At 40.0% G+C, this 17028-nt stretch overlaps 1 protein-coding gene across 2 annotated transcripts in view; it reads right to left on the bottom strand.

Annotated features, from left to right (window-relative positions):
• Positions 1 to 17028, bottom strand: part of LOC119654351 (zinc finger protein jing) — a 296569-nt gene that overhangs the window by 14452 nt on the left and 265089 nt on the right. For both annotated transcript variants that reach the window (XM_038059694.1, XM_038059695.1), the window contains exon 2: positions 49 to 2548. In XM_038059694.1, coding sequence (XP_037915622.1) covers positions 49 to 2548 — 2500 coding nt within the window. The remainder of the gene's footprint in view (positions 1 to 48; positions 2549 to 17028) is intronic.

Here is a 17028-nt window from a genome sequence, read left to right as displayed (position 1 = left end):
GATTTTCGTTAAACAAAAACAATACCAACAAAACAAAAAAATACCTACTTGCGAACCAAGTCGAAGCCCACATCCATCTACTATACATTTGAATGGTTTTGTGCCACCATGCGACAGCACATGCCTTTCCAGCCAACGTCTCGAGCATGATTCTCGTCCCCGCACCTTACATCCAGACCACAGGCATGAAAACGGTCCCGACTGTGTGTTTACGTGTTGAGTTTGGAGGTGGTCAAGTAGTTTTGAGTTTGTATCGTATTTTTCACTACACTTATCCCAATAGCAAACTCCATCAGGACGTCTTATGCCTTTCGGACCAAAACGGTACCCTGCCTCACAACCGGAAGGAACCGGGAAGCGTATTGTCTTTGGCTGTGAAAGAATTGGGCTTATAGCACATTTTGGGGTTGTCGATGGAGTGGGGATGTCCACATCCCCAATTTTATCAGCAGCAATGATTGCAGGCGATGACAGGGATTTTGTTAAACTCGGCACGATTTTCGGTGATTCAAGTTTTGCGTGGTTTAGAATCACGGTGGGGCCACAGTCATCCAGAGGAGGATCGAGTGGAGGACATTCTACTGTCAGAGGTTTATCCGGTTCAATGACATCTATGTGGCTCGGTGTTTTGCTTTTCAGGTCGGCAGAAGGAGGTGTGGTTGTAGGTGTAGCCGAAGTTAAAATTTTGGGTCCTGGCGTCGGCGTTGTTTCAAGTTTGCTGGCCAAAGTCACCAGTGGGGGCACAGGAGGACAAATTGTGTTTGTTAATGAGGTAACTGCTGCCCTTGTCGATTTACACACCATCGCAGTAGTTATTGTAGGTTGGTGCGGAATGTTGTTTGAAATCGGATCGGCGGTTGGTTGATTTAGCACGTACCATCCAGAAGAGGTGGCCATTAGAACAGATTGAGTTGGTATCCTCTGGTTCGTTGTTGTAATGAATGCCTGATGACATCCATTACCATTCACCGAAGGTTGCGTCACGATCGGCTGCGGGATAGCCAATGTTGAGGTCTTTTGTGGACTTGAAGAGGTGACCGTAGGAATTGTTTGAGAGATCGCAGCGGGTGATTTAAGCAAAATATTTCCTTGCAGCGCGGACGAATCCATTGTCAAAACACCGTTGGTGGTACTCAAGTTCGTTGAGTGGCCGTTAGGGATTTGTTGAAGTTTTAGCACTGTTCCATTTAGGAAATATTGACCACCATTCCCCATTCTAGCAAGTTGTCCGTTGTTGACTACTAAGTTTGCCCCATTAGTGGTTGTGAGGAGGTTTGGAATTTGAACAAGGTTTGGCACAACGGGAATCTGAAGCATTGAGCCCATCTTCGTGGGAGTTAGGGGAGGAGCTTTTGTTGACACTTGTTGAGACACCGCTCCCGATGTGTTAAGTTGTTGCTGAGTTTGCGTTGGAGTCTGCGGTGGTATCCGAATTGCAGTCAGCAAGACCGTCGGCTGTGAAATCTTTGTTTGGTCGATTTGGAAGGCATTGGTTGTCGGTGGTTTTTGGGACTGAGATTGATTCATTTCCGTGGTTCGTGGGGCTATTGCAATATGTTTCTTTGGTGATTTGAGCTGCTGCGCTATGACAGTTTTGCGAGAAATCGGTGCTACTTGTGCAACCTTGGCAGGTTTCCGTTCGAGCTTTTTCAGGGAAGGTGGCATTGTTTGTGTTAACGGTGGCAGATCTATGAAGTCTTTCTTGATGGCAACTGATTTGCGTTGGCTAATTGGATGATCCTTTTCGTCTTTTAAGCCAACTTGAGGTGTCGGCGATAAAGTTTTGTTTGCAGGGGCATTTAAATATTTGTCCAAAGCGCCTTGATTTCCGGCAGTTACAACTGCTTGTGCGTCTATGGTCGCGACTCTCGCTACCAATGTACCTAAGTCTGATTTCAGGGGCGTCTTAAGAGGTTTCATCTGCGACTTAAAATAGCCTGTTATTTTTGTTTGAGATGGTGAATCCTCTTGTTGAGCTTTCAGTCTTTTCGAAGCTGCGGCAGTTAATCCGGACTGAGGCTGTATCCGATCCGCTGATGCGGCAGACGTCCGGACCTTTTTGGCAGTGCCGTTGATATCACTGGGATTTACCGTCGAAATCCGCTTACTTTTTGCATTGGCGTTACTGTTGCCACTTAAAACACTATTTACACTACTATTGTTGCTGCATTTGTTGCTTGCATTGGCAATAATATTGTTATTATTGGTGCTGCTATTATTATTATGGTTGCTTATCGTACTACAATTCGAGGAGACGTTCCAAGGCCACTGATGTTGAACTGTCGTGGTTGTCTGATGTTGCATTTGGGGCTGTTGGCGATGGGTCGTGGTTTGATGAGGCGTCGCCGTCATCTGATGATGGGGCTGATGAGAATGATGAACACGATGGTTTTGTTGAGTGATAGATAAGATTTGCGGTGGCATATTTGCTTTCGTTGATGATTGATTGGCATCTTCTCCTAATGAGACCGGGCTATACGGAGAACCGGGATCCGAAGCATCACTTGACGCTGTGCTCGAGTCAGTGCAACTTAACGTAGCAACTCCACTAAAAACGAGAAAGAAAAACCACTATTAAAGCACAAAGGTTAAATCCACTTTTGATTTAGTCGTACTTCAGTTAAAGCAACTAGTCGAAAACTACAATTTTAATTTAGAAAATTTAGAATGAAAACGCTGTATCAAAACATAACCAACAAATATTATCAAACACTCATCTCCTTTATCTAAGAGTAAAATGGCGACTGAGTTGTCGCCCAGCACTCACGTAGAGGGAAAATCCTTGCCGAGAAGAGGGTACGGTCGTAGTGTTGATAATCAACCCTCCAGTTCAGTGCTCTCATATTGCAATCGGGGTGACAAGACGAGCAATTTCTCTCCAACTTTTAGGAAGGCGTCTTACAGTTTAAGTAATTTTCATTCATATCAGGTAGCATTGAGATGAAAGTAGCATTTGAAGAGTGCATTTAAAGCGTATGAAATATCCGTTTCAATTGAAATAAGGTAAAGTAATAACTCCCAAATTAATTTAAATAGAGGAACCAAAATCATTAGCAGAAAAGTTTAATTTTATAGGCAAGTATTATCACTAGCACAGTATGATCCTTTCGAACCGAGAACACTGTCCTGGACCAGCTGTCTATACGCCGATCATTCGTCCTTTGACAGGTAGAAAACAACCGGCTCGTCCCGTCCTATTCATATAATTTTTTTCTGGCGGGCATATCGCCGTTCAAATATATACTTTTCAGATAAAGGCCGCATTTCTTTGCATTTATATAGGTGCGAGGTTTCTTGATCTTGTGTGTTTGTACGTTTGACCGCCTTCGCCATTCGGGTCATAGGCTGTGCGCTTGAGTAGCTGAATTGTAAGAACAATTAATTTTTATAGCACTCTGGTTCCAAGGAAACATAAAATTCCCAGACCCAAGATGGGTGTCGTAAAATCATGTATGTTGGTTTTAGTCTTAATTATGAAAGAAATTTTAATTAAGAAACATGGGCTAATAGGAGAATATTTTTAGAATGAAATGTAGCTTAGTTTATGACCTTCACAGAACGAAGTGGAGAAATGGGCTAAGTACTGAAATTTGGTGCAAGATGGACCCTCAAGCAAAGTTAAATGAAAAAAATTCAACGTGTTTGTCAAGTAGATAAAAATATCTTTATGGCACATTTACGTAAATCCGCATTTTCTATTGCTTTGCCTGTCATTGTGTTAAATAAAGACCCCATCGTCAAAAGTTATCACAACCAAAGGATAAATAATTTTTCCAGGGAAAAGCCAATCGTAACACTAACAGATTTGCAAACCAGAATCGGCATCGACAGTTAACAACAGTCAACACCACAACACACATAGTTAGGAAGAATCGTGTGATATATTGAACGATACATTAATCAATAGTTTACGTCTCAAACAATAATATTGCAATAATTTACTTAAAGCAAATAATTTGGATCCACATGCACCCTAAATCACTTTTTTAGACTAGCAGAGTACACGAAATCACAACATTCGGCATCGGCTCGGACCTCAAACGCCATCGCCATTTGTACTAGAAACATTGGTGATGTTTTATAATGTGATATCACATCAGAGCGGGCATTACAAAACATTATTTATTACAACGGCAATATCAACACTTCTCTACTGGATGGCGATGATACGGTAATGTGATGTTGCGATGGATTGCGCTCTTTTTCTTCTTCTTCAGTCCTTGTTTCATTCAGAAGCGGGATTGGCTCGTCTTGGTTGATTTTACAATTTCGCTGGGTCAAATGACTGATCTGGATGAAGCCGCGAAACTTTTAAATCACCTTCCAACGTATCAAGTGTATGAAGCAATTTCATAACACAGTTTATCAGTGAACAGGCCACTGCTACTGAAAGTGATATCGCTTGTTTCATTAGGATTAATCGTTAAAAATTGTTTGTTATTCAGATTCAGTTTAAGCCCGTGTTGCATAAGGCGATCATGCCATTTCTGCCAAGTCTTGACATACCCGTCACACTTCGTACTTTACTTTTCGGATCGTGGTAGAACAATTTTACCCAGCGCACAAGTTGCTTTGGCATAAGGCAAACCATACCAAATAAGTTTATGCGGCAAATAATCAAACGCTTGCTCTAGATCTAGTAATGCTATTTAGAGATGATGATTCTTCTCACGGAATCCATGAGTAACCATGCAGAGTGTATTGCGTCAGAAGTTTCGCAGTTCTTGACAAACCCGGTTTGGTTGTTATTTCGACGATCTCCTGAATATGTTTGTCAAAAATGCATTTAAACTTTTATGGGACAGCAATCGGATCGGATGGTAATTTGATCATTCTGCTGGACTGCCTTTCGTCTCCCGTATTGGAACGGCCATGCTTTCTGGCCAGTCAGATGGTGTTCTACCCTCCTCAATAACTCGATTAATAAGTTTACGGAATGGGGGGGGGGGGGGGGGAATGGGAATGGGATGGGAATGGGATTCAACCAAGCTCTTCCGTACTTAACTGCGATGTCGTCTGGCCCTGTTGCTTTATCCGACTTGATTTGTTTGATTGCTTTGACTTCAGTGGTACTGACAGGTTGAAATGCTACAAATGTCGGCAGTGCTTTTGGAAGTAATGATAATGTGATATCACACATTAAGGTGATATCATAAACATCTCCTACCTATCTCTACTATACAGCCATCAGCAATCTACTGTACACCCGACGAAAGGAAAGAGCGTTACCCACTCCAAAATGGCGCAGCAGAATGTTGAAGTCGCAATTTTTAAAAGGTATCAGAAGAACATATCAGAGATGAGTGGAATCTACTATATAGTATTGCTTGTACAAAAGTGTATATATTACAAACCAAAAGACTAGTAACCACCAGATTTAGGAAGCAATCAAAGAAGCGGAAGTGGCAACGTAAAAGCGAGAGAAGCTACTAAATCTGACAGCAAAATTATATTAGAATATAGTCATGAAATAAACATCAGCGATCTGGCCCGAAAAGTCTGTAATGGCGATATCTATGGTAGAAAAAGAAGACGAGGCAGACCCTGCCTGAGATGGAGCGATGGTGTAGGTCAGGAGGCCAGATAGCTTTTTGGATGTGGACTTAGTATCCCGCATATCCTAAACAACTATCCAGCTTTAGTCTAGCTTAGGCTAAAACAACTGGCGGTTTAGTTCAATATAATTCGCAACTTTGTCGCATTTTTGCGATGATATAAACCTGATCAACCTGTTGCCACTTTCAATCACGCTGCGGCCAGGGCAGAGGTGAGGCAGCGTCAGAAGAGTTGCCTCTGCCCTGGACGAGAACGTTAGTCTTTTTTTGGTTTTTTGATTTTTTAATGGGTGCTACGCCCCAAACTAAGCTGCTCCCCATTTGGTTCGGTCCACCATCATGTGGATGTGGACTTAGCATCCCGCATATCCTCAACAACAATTTTTCTATGTCTCCTTGAAAAAGTTTCCCGCTAGTTCCATCACCCACTTGCCCACCTTCCCTTTACAACTTCTTTCGTTGGAAAGTTTTTACCATTTTAAAGGTAGTGAACAAATGGTAAAGGGAAGACAGAATACGAGGGGGCGTTTAAAAACGTCCCACCCAAAAGGGTCCAGGGGTTGCCTTGCGCCGTTGGCCGTGTTAGATCTCGAATTTTCGTGCATAAGGAAGAATCCCTCTGTTAGCACGTCCCTCTTTTTGTTCTGAATCTCCCTTTTCAACACAGTATTTCTCCGCATCGATGATGCTTTCAAAATTATGCCGTAAGGGTGAGAAAGTGCGATGCTACTGTTGAGACTATTTTTTGGTTTCAGACGTTTCAGGCGGATCACTAAAAGTTTCAACTAAAGATTTCCCTTCACAACGAGGTAGTGGGTAAGGGCGCAGATTTCGTACTTGGCGGGAAACTGGATTTACACCGTGTTTTAACATACTAACCTCGAATTGGTTCCATTTTGAAGGGAATGAATTAGACCACAAAACAATGTTGCTAACATGGCGGAAAACTATCACCTACGACCGTGAGAGCGTCAGTACACTTACTTTTTGGATGTGTCTCGTACTCCAGGTGATAAGAAAAACAGAAGGATCCTCCTTTTTGTTACAGTTTTATTTATTTTAACAAATGCCATATTTTGGGAATCAGTTGTTGCCTTTCTCAAAGTTTACTTTCCTTCAGTACTCCTGATATTCCCAGGAAATTTTGTGATTGAAAAAGTTAACGGCCTCCCTATCTTCTGCATGATACCAATCTGAGGTAAGAATGGATCAGTCAAACTGATGTTGCGAGTCAATGATGTTCAATCCATCATAGTTGTTTTTGTCAGATAAACTAGTTTAGCCGAGATCTTAAAGCGAAATTTGCAAAGCATGTTGTAGTGAATATTTTCGTATGATTATTCAAAATAAACGAATGTTTAATGGGCACGGATAAATTCTTTTCAAACATCTGCTTCACAGTGGAGAGTTGATGTACGAATATCGTTGAGTGCCGCGCTTGGAAGCCACATGAGCACTCTCCGATGATGTTCGCTCGGTAGGGTTCGATCCTACTTTCTATGATCTTGGGGAGCACTGTATGCGAAGCTACCTTTTATAGATGAGGCTGATGTCATTTTTCCTTTAGTCTCCAGGCCTTTGTTTCTCCTTTCACTGTTATATTCACTTTATGTTTTGTATCGTACTAATAACTTCCTCTAGGAACTGAGGTTCAATTGAATCCTAAGTGTCTTCAGTTTACGAGAGTAGAAAATAGTAAAGAGTTGAAGTGTTTGGCGAAATAGAGCGCTCACCACTAGTAAATTTTTCTTATTCACTGACACTTCTATCACGTTTATGAATATGCTCGCTTGCCTCAGGGTCCTTATCAATATTTCTTTACATATCTATAATTTTGGTCGAGGTATATTTCACCTTTCTGTTGCTCGAGGTTTGTGCAAGAATAGCTCATTCTAGGAACTTATTAAATAATTTATAAATCGTTGAATCGGTCCTTTTCATTGAATACTTCCCGAGGTTCGATTTCCGGTAACGTGATTATAGGATAATATCCATCGCAGATAGGTGCGAATGAAACGCTTCGCCCTTGTTTTTGAATTTAATCTACTTGACATTCTACCTATCGCAATATTCCGAGTAATTTCAAAACCTCGAAGATAAGAGTAATTTATGTATTTCTACAAGAAGGTTTGGTTTTCCAATATGACTCTGAGAGACGTCTGGAAGATAAATAGTGGGTTGAAGTCGGTAAAGAGCATTCTCAGAAAGCGGTCGCAAAAGAATGTGAAAGCAGCACTTCACGATCAAATTGGCTATGTGCCAGAATTGTGCAAGTCCGGCTCAACCGATGAAGTCTGGATAAATCCTCCATAAATTTATCGCTTATCGTTCGCTAGTTTTCTTTGAAAAAAATATTCCAACACTTCACAATCTCCGTTTAATCCGGATCTGACTAGTCTGGAATTCTGACCATTTCCAATAATGAAGAGTTCTATAAGAGGGTAACAAATTGACTTGATCGATATCTTCCAGAAGGAGGTGATAAAGGTTTTATAGAATTCAAAATCAAGCCACTTTCAATGATGTTTCCAAAAGTGAGAAACATTGCGACATTACATGCTGTATGACACGGAAACTCCTTTGCCTGATTTTTGCCTTGAATTACATTACTATGTTAAAAGTACTTTCTAACGACGGCTATCACATGGCTAAGTCTTTTCTCTTTTGAATGACTATTTGATATATGAGAAAGGTTTCTACAAGATGAATGTTTGTAGAAACTTCGGAGAAGTATTATGCTTTGTGCAACCAAAACACGAATGAGATTTTGCGATTTTAGACCTTGAATGACCGGCAAACTGAAAAGTGCCAAGTAACCGAAACAGCGGGTTTCTCTGGACGAATCAATACAGAAGAACAAAGAAATATCTGTCAAATGAAAAAGTCCAAGCGACAATTTTACATACTACATCGACTCTCTTTAAAAAACGAATAATAACCGATGGTGAATGTCATGCCAATGTCCAAACAATAAAGATTTAAAAACGCGACCATGTGGCGGAGCGACACCCATTTCCGTGCCATCGCCGGAGGCGCTAGCAACTAAGTGACTTTCCGGAAAGAAAGTATTATGAAATTTATCTCCATTACCTCAAATTCAGTTAATTTCATTATAATCCATATAATATAAATTTAAGCATAATAATAATAAATACATTTGAAAGTGGAATACCAAAGAAAAGTGATAGTATTTCCCCAAAGTAACGGGATCGAGGGTCAGAAACGCTACCGTTACGCCACGGATTCATCGATTTCACAGAGATATCGCAAAGACTCACAGCACCAACAGATGTTCCAACAAGACATTATCCTTTCTCCACAGCAAAAGTCAATACCTCCCCTTTAATCAATATCCAGGTCGTGACCAACAAAAATCACTGTGAAAGTGGTGGATTGGCAGTAGGCCTGAACCTGAACCAAGTAGAGATAGGAGAGCGTCGTGGAACGAAAAAAGCGTTCAGAAGATTGGGACAGCAAGCACATAATTTTAAACTTTGATGATATTCTGAAAATGGAATCGCTAAACGACATACTTGCAGGTGACAAAAACAATTGCCAAAGCGGCTCATCTCCATTCAGTCAATGGTCTAAACACTGGTCTGGACTTGATCCAGCAAATCAGGCGAATGTAGGCATTCGAACAGCGGTTAATCTTCCCTATACGAAGGGCTAAACAGCATAATAAATGTTGCAATCCCACCAAGAGCAGTGTATTCGTGTTTGGTATCGCTCCGCCAGAACCACATTTGGGTAAAAAGGATGTGAGGCATCAAAGTGTTCTCCGGATTTAGCCACATTCCTTCATTCATTCACACATAAATAACAATTCGGAATACCGGAAGCTTGTGCTGCGGGTATAAAGGTTTTGTTTTCATCTTATGTAAAAAACTTCAACGCAAATTTTTCTATCCGTATATAGCTACAAATCCAACATATTCCTTCATATTTTTCCAAACTACGAAACATACTACATATTACAGCTATACATATTATACTCACCACATTTATATGCACTTATATAAACTCGTACCCATATTTCTGATTTAATTCGTGCACAAAAGCATACATATGTACATATATAGTACGTATTTTGAATACGGCTGGCTTAATGGACCAATATATCTATCTGAATCAGACACTACCCGCAAACTTCAATAGCACGCATATACTATATACCTATATACACACATGCCTGGTTGGAGTAATTGATATTCATATGCAAATGACTAAAAAACTAAAACAAAATAATTCTTTGCGACCCCATTCATAAGAACTAATTTCGTTGTGGTATTGATGAATTAAAAAGTGATGATGACGTCATATAGGTTGTAGAATGCACGAAATTCACAAAAAATGGCAAAGTTTCACCCCCTATAACTTTGTTAATAATAGTTGGATTTTTTTCAAAGTTGACCAAATTGTGCACTATGTTGTTTATTATACAGCATCCCCATGCTGGGTACCTCTGGGATGATTATAAAAGGGGTTGCCAGGTAAATTTCCAAAATGTGGAAATATACTATCATTGACTTTATTTGTGCAGATATCGGAACCGGATGTATTTTGAGGGCTGGATTTCGTGGAGATCACTACTGTGATTTTTTTTTCAGATTTTTCGGTTGGATAGGTTCTGAGAACGAGCCCTGTTACACTTTTTGAATGTCATATTTTGAGCCCTCAATCCACAATTTTTCACCCAATATCAAATATGGAACCAGTTTTGAAAAGTACTAATTGAAATCTCTCATTTGATACCCCACATGGCCACATTTTATGAAAAAAAACCCTCCATTAACATGTATGGGGAGCCCCCTCAAACTTACTACAAAATGGCGTCACTTGCTACATATAAAGGGAAAAGCAGATCACACATTCTTACCAATTTTCGTGACAATCAGTCAAGCCGCTTTCAAATAAATCGAGTGTGACAGACAGACACCGACTCGATTCAAATAAGATTTTGTTCCACACAATTATTACCCTCCATTGCTGCAAAATTCCGTGACTCTAGGATGAACTTAAGGGGGGGTTTCCAATAAATTACTAAAAATTACAGTAATATACTATTATTAACTTCATTTGAACATATATCGGTATTTCAGAGCCTAGGCCCCACCTAGTGGAAACTTCTTGATATTTTTCAGATTTTTCGGTTGGATAGTTTCCGAGAATGGGCCCGTGGAAGAAATAATCACTTTCAACCCACCGCACCCCCCACCTTTCTAACAGATTTCAAAACTAAGACCGGCTTCGGAAAGTATTAAACGAGACCTTTCATTTGATACCCCACATTACTATATTTGGTGAAAAAAAGACCCCTCTTAAATTCGACATAGAATAATGTAACTCACTGTATGCATTTTTTCTTCAGATTTTTCGCTGGGGTGGTTTCTTAGAATAAATCTGTCAAGTAATTGACCCCTTTCGAACCCACGCACTCTTCCATTTGCACCCAATGTCAAAACTGATACCCGACATGACTTTATTAGGTGAAAAAATGTGCAGTCTTCGCCGTGTGAGATTACATTTAATGTTTATACTTAGGGGAAAGTAATTAGCGCTTGTCTTGTGCCCAAAATATTCTTGGAAGCATTTGAAAAATGCCCTGCTCCGCAAAGTGCATAGGTATTAATGCTACCAATTTGAAGATTTCCACGCTCATCCCAATATGTAAATATTCAAATCTATCGTAAACACCATTGAGCTACGCAGAGATAATTTTAACAAAAGTCAATAAACTGCATTCCATGTTTATTTAATGCCTTCCTCCCGCGTCAATGAACCCAATTTATCATTGCGCATGGAAAGCCAAGAGAGCAATATTTTTGCATAACAAAACAGACAGAACCAATTGCAAAAAGAACGCGAATGCACTAAACAACACTACGCGAAACCTAATATCAAAATCACCCCAAGGAAGAGCCAGAGTACTGTGGCAGGCGGGCAACCGGGCAGTAAGACAGGCATGCAGGCTGCAAGTGCAACGTGGCATCAGTCTTCCCCCTTGCAAGAGGAATTTACAATCTGACTGATTGCACACGCAATCCGCAATGAGAAGAATCTTATCACCTCCTCGGCAGTTGGTGAACGCGCGCAGCTCACACATGATTTCACGATGAGTGAGCTGGCCTGGCTAAGCAAAGCTGTGCAACTGGGCAGCAGTTCAACGACATTCCGGCCCAGTGCCAGTCCCATCCCAGCCCATTTTCGTTGTGCATTCTTATTTTTAATGCCGGAAAACTAGAAATTACGATAGACTTGGCAAAGTTGATTGCATGGACACAAGTGCATCGAACTCCACACGCTGATGACTCCCAAGACAACGACGCCGAGGAGCAAGAAGCAGCTCCTCCTCGTCGATGCACCGGTTCTCTGGCGACTGGGGCGGTAAATAAACAAAATTGCGCAAACTTAAAAGGCTCATTGTAGGTTCTAGATGTGCATGAATCGACTATGTAGGAGTCGATGACTACACGAATATTATGGTCATGTACAAAAAATATGTTGACTCATTACAATCCGTTTAGATACGTTCAAGGCTGCTTAGTTTCGAGCATTCAGATAGAAAAGCTGATACCAGCAGATTTTCAAAGTATTTACTCAAAATCAGCTGCAGTATTTGAAGACACCAAATCCTAAGCGGAAAGAAGTTCAATAAATTCCCAAGTCAATGTTTACTCTCCCTTAATCTTTATAGTCACGCCGGCAGAAATACACTTCAGCATGAACAAATAATGGCGAGAGAGATTTCTTTCCCTGATAAAACTCCTGTTGCTTATGCCGATCTTTTTTGTCCTCTATAAATTATTTCCATGATACAAACTGTATAATTGCATATACAATAAAAAACATCCCCGTGTCCACTCTATCAAACAGAATGCAAAATGAACACACACACGATAAAATCGACAAAGCTTCCTATATGGGCCCATCCATATGTAGAAGAAGTTCTGCGCAGTGCATTCAATAATGAGGCCCCTGTCGGTGCCACTATCCCACATTGGACCTACCGGACAATGCACGAAAGTCTCACGAATGTCAGACGTCCAATGACCACGATTGCATTGGAGCTCGCTCCACTACCCAAAGCTCATTGGGGACTGACTGGACATTATTCGATGTGCGCTCATGTGGAAACCTCACGACTGGAAGATACTAAATACCAACAAGAAAGATAGTTTTATTTATGAATTTGTTTTTTGCACGACTCGGTCTTCATTGAATGCCCCAACTGAGACGAGACTCTCCTTTATCATCATTCTCTGCACTAGTGGGGGATACGTCCACCAGCTGATTTGGAAACAGCTGGAGAACGGACCGTCATACAATTCAGACGCTGAAAAAGTATAGATGACTTGTTTACCAATATGTTATCGTATGGGAAAAGCCATCATATAAACTTGACAAAAGAAATTCAATGTGTACGTTGTGTGGTTCCTTGCAATAAGTTATAATATTGAGGGCTACATTTCCGTTTGAGTAAAGGTCAACATTTCTTCTATCATCATGAGGGGTCAGCATAGTCTGGAACAGTATTCTAGAGGGAATGAATTGCAAACTAGTAAGACGTAATATATGTAGTACATCTCTATATGCATGAGTTTGTCGTCTTGTTGAATGAAATCGCCAGTCCATAATGCTTTGGAATTGGGTCGGAATGATCAATAATACGACTTGGCGTATCTTTTCTAAGAAACAGTTAAACTAGGATATTCTTCAAAGAAAACTAGAAATGTTACTTGCGTATGATGCGGAAGTGTGAATACTAAGATGCTTGGGTACAATGTTCCATTCACGTCTATGTTGTACTAGAATCGCTTCTTGGCAATGTTTTTCCTCACTCCATGGGTTTTTGAACCTGTTCTTATTGTTAGATAGAGATGAATGGCCTTGTACCTTTACCGAGCGTGATTACAACAAAGATTACAACATCACCACATTATCTAACATCATTACGTTACAAAACTGATGATATTACTTCTGTGATAAGTAATATTGTGATATTACATTACAAAACATCACCTAACATCATCACTATTCGTAATACAAGTGGTGGTGGCAGTTGTTGAGTGCTGTGCCGATGCTGACGTTGAGCATCGCTTGCGAATCTATTGTTGTTATGACTGCCTGGCTTTAGGCTGGCATTGTTCTGGCTTTGGGTTAAAAAATGATGTCGAGTGCTATTCACAAGCACTGGGGTTCATCCCCAATATTGACTTAGTTGATTTTTAATCGCTTGGTAATGAATGTCGTCTGCTGATTGATGTACATATAGCCGGGCAAATTACTTTAATGATAAGTAATATTTGATAATACCGACTGTCGCATGTTCATATGTGATGATATATAACATCAAATGTACGGTTAGGGTGATTGAAGGCGATGATTGTGATATTACTTTGGATTTAATTTGTAATATAACTTTTTTCAAAAAGTGATTTGCTATTACTTTCCCTACTAAGGTGATGTTTCGTATATTTCTATTGTTAAATAAAAATAATGAATTAGTAACACCCTCGTGCCAATAAACAACAGTTATAAACCTGAAGTTTACAGATTTAAAGGGTTTGGTGGATTTTTGTAAAAATATACAAGTGTAAGGCAGTTCTGAATGCATTCAGCTCGGTTCACTTTATGTGAAACTGATATTTTACTATAACTGGTAGACCAAATATCCGTGGACGAGCTTATTTGGACTTACTTTAGCTCCGTTAATAATAATAACTGGTAGCACAATAATCCCATTTGAGTCAAGGGTTTCAAGCTTGCTAGAGTACTTCATACAAGACAATATGTAAGAAGGCGCTCGAACTCTGTTGATAATAGTAGGATTTCCATTCCAGTATTGTCTCCAATGCGATTGTTTATTTTCATTCATTTTTTCCACTACTAGAAAATTCACAGCAGTAACGCACTATTATTAACTTTATTTGAATAGATGTTAGAATGCGGGGTATTTTGTAGCCTAGTTGCTATAGTGGGGCATCGTGCTGGTTTTCATCAAATTTTTCGGTTGGGTTGTTTCAGAAAATAAACTCCTCACTGCCCTTCTTTATAACCAACGTTAAAACCAACAGTTGCACTCAAAACTAATAATCGAAACCTTTCCTCTGATGGCCCACATGACTACATTCGGTGGAAAAAAAATTACATACTCCTCTTGCAAATACGGCGACCCTCCTTTAAAGTCAATATAATGTAACGATGACGAGACGTTGCCTCCCTATCCCAAGGCTCGTTAGGACCAGTATTAGCAAATACAGTGGAGATGAAAACAAACAGAAGAAGAATGGGAGCTACATATCAACTAAGTGTACTCCTAACATATTGTGCTTATCGAACAATATCTGACGAAGCGGAGGCCGTGATAGTAGTGATGATGCGAATTGATATTTTGGTGGGGAAGGACAACTTCTTTATGATGACTAGTATGTAACCGGAGAATTTTCTGCTCTCGGTAACAGTTCGCACTTACGGAAGCTATCGCTGAATTGAACTCATAACCCAAATCATATGGCATATTTCATGAGGAAAGAGCAACACGCGGCGAAGGAGCTGATGATCTAATGCAAGCTGTTAAATAGAAACGAAGGTTGCGAAGCAAACTTTATCGATTTAATCATGACAATTCACGATATTATTTTGCCCGAGGTTCGCAGCACAAAGGGTTGAATCGGAAACTGTGCCGCACTTAACATGTGAAAATAATTGTAGTGCGATTTTCACCAAATTTGGTAGGCTCATGCTCTATGCTGTAGCCTGCATTGCTACAAAATTTCGTGATTCGAAGATGAACTGAAGGGGGGTTTTCCTGCCAATTAATAAAAATTATATTAATGTACTATTATTAACTTTACTTGAACAGGTATCTGTATGGAGGATATTTCGGAGCCTAGGCACCATACAGTGATTTTTTTCAGATTTTTCGGTTGGATAGTTTCTGAGAATAGGTCCGTTAAAAAAAGATCACTTTAAACCTCGCGCACTCCCCACCTTTTCAACAAATGTCAAAACTAAGACCGGCTTCGAAAAGTACTAACCAAGACATGACTATATTTGATGAAAAAAAAATGTTCACACCGCTTTTGCATGTAGGGATGTAACTCAGTATATGCGTGAGCGTTCACAGTTCCCACCTTTCTACCAAATTTGGCGTCAATCACTATAACCATCTCCCAGAAAAATGCATGTGACGGACAGACAGACAGACAGTAAACCGATGTTAATAAGGTTGTGGGTTTACACAAAATCTTAACAACTGATACTATTATAAATTTCTTCAGTTGGTGACCTCGTCTGGCAAGTTCATCAGTTAAATTGTGAATTCAGATCGTCTTGGATAAGACTGATGCAAGGACAACGAAATCGGCAACGAAAAATGACCTTGGAATGTGCGACTTCCCTATAGACATATGTTTTGTCTTAAAAAGTCGATTATGGTATAGAATTTGCCTGAAACTCGTAAAATCCGGATAGAAAAACTCGAATATGTTTGAACTTGAGGCATTTAGGCTGAAATTACTTCAGACAGGAGTTTCACTATAAGGTTCCGGTCCAGGTTAAGGAGCATCACAATTTTTTCAATCCAAGAGATGTTTCCGAAACGGCACAACATAATCTTGAGGAGCAATTAAGATAGGCTCTGCAACACTTTGCTCATGTGCTTGCATGTGATTCAGAGATTTGGGATTAATAACCGCAATTTTTATAGATTTCTAGACATCTGTTGTTTTCACTGTTTAGTCACTGGTGGCACATTTTTCGAGAATAACACTTTAAATTAGGCTCGTTGGGTTTCGATTGACTGGTAATATATATCTAATCAGACACTGACCACATCGTGGTCAATAGCAGATTTGGGGGAGAGTGCGTAACAAATGGTGCGCTGACATCTGAGTGTGCATTTGCTCCAAATGTATCTAGCACATATAATAATTTATGCAAATATCACTTGATAATATCCACATTCAGGTGATATTGACAGTCAACGTCTTGAATTTGTAAAGAAGCGACAAGTTTGACTTATTATAATTTTGTTAGTAATAGTATTATACTTTATGTTATACCCTACCTAGGAGGAACTTAAGGGGGGTTTTGCAGTCAATTACTAAAAATTGTAGTAATATACTATTATTAACTTTATTTGAACAGTATGAACGGTATGTAGGGTATTTCGGAGGCTAGGTACCATATATTGGCAGCCTGTTGATTTTTTTTTTCAGATTTTTCGGCTGATCACTTTCGACTCACCGCACTCCCCAACTTTCCAACAAATGTCAAAACTAATACCGGCGTGAGAAAGTACTAAGGAGACCTTTCATTTGATACCCCACATGATCATATTTGATGAACAAAAATGTACACCCCCTTTGCAGGTATGTGGAGTCAATGTAGAATTATGTAACTCACTGTATGCGTGAGCGTTCACACTTCCCACCTTTCCACCAAATTTCACCTGAAGCCCTACAACCAT

Source organism: Hermetia illucens, chromosome 4 (assembly GCF_905115235.1).
Source record: "Hermetia illucens chromosome 4, iHerIll2.2.curated.20191125, whole genome shotgun sequence".
Taxonomy (NCBI): Eukaryota; Metazoa; Arthropoda; class Insecta; order Diptera; family Stratiomyidae; genus Hermetia; species Hermetia illucens.
This window is presented reverse-complemented; position numbering and strand designations above follow the sequence as displayed.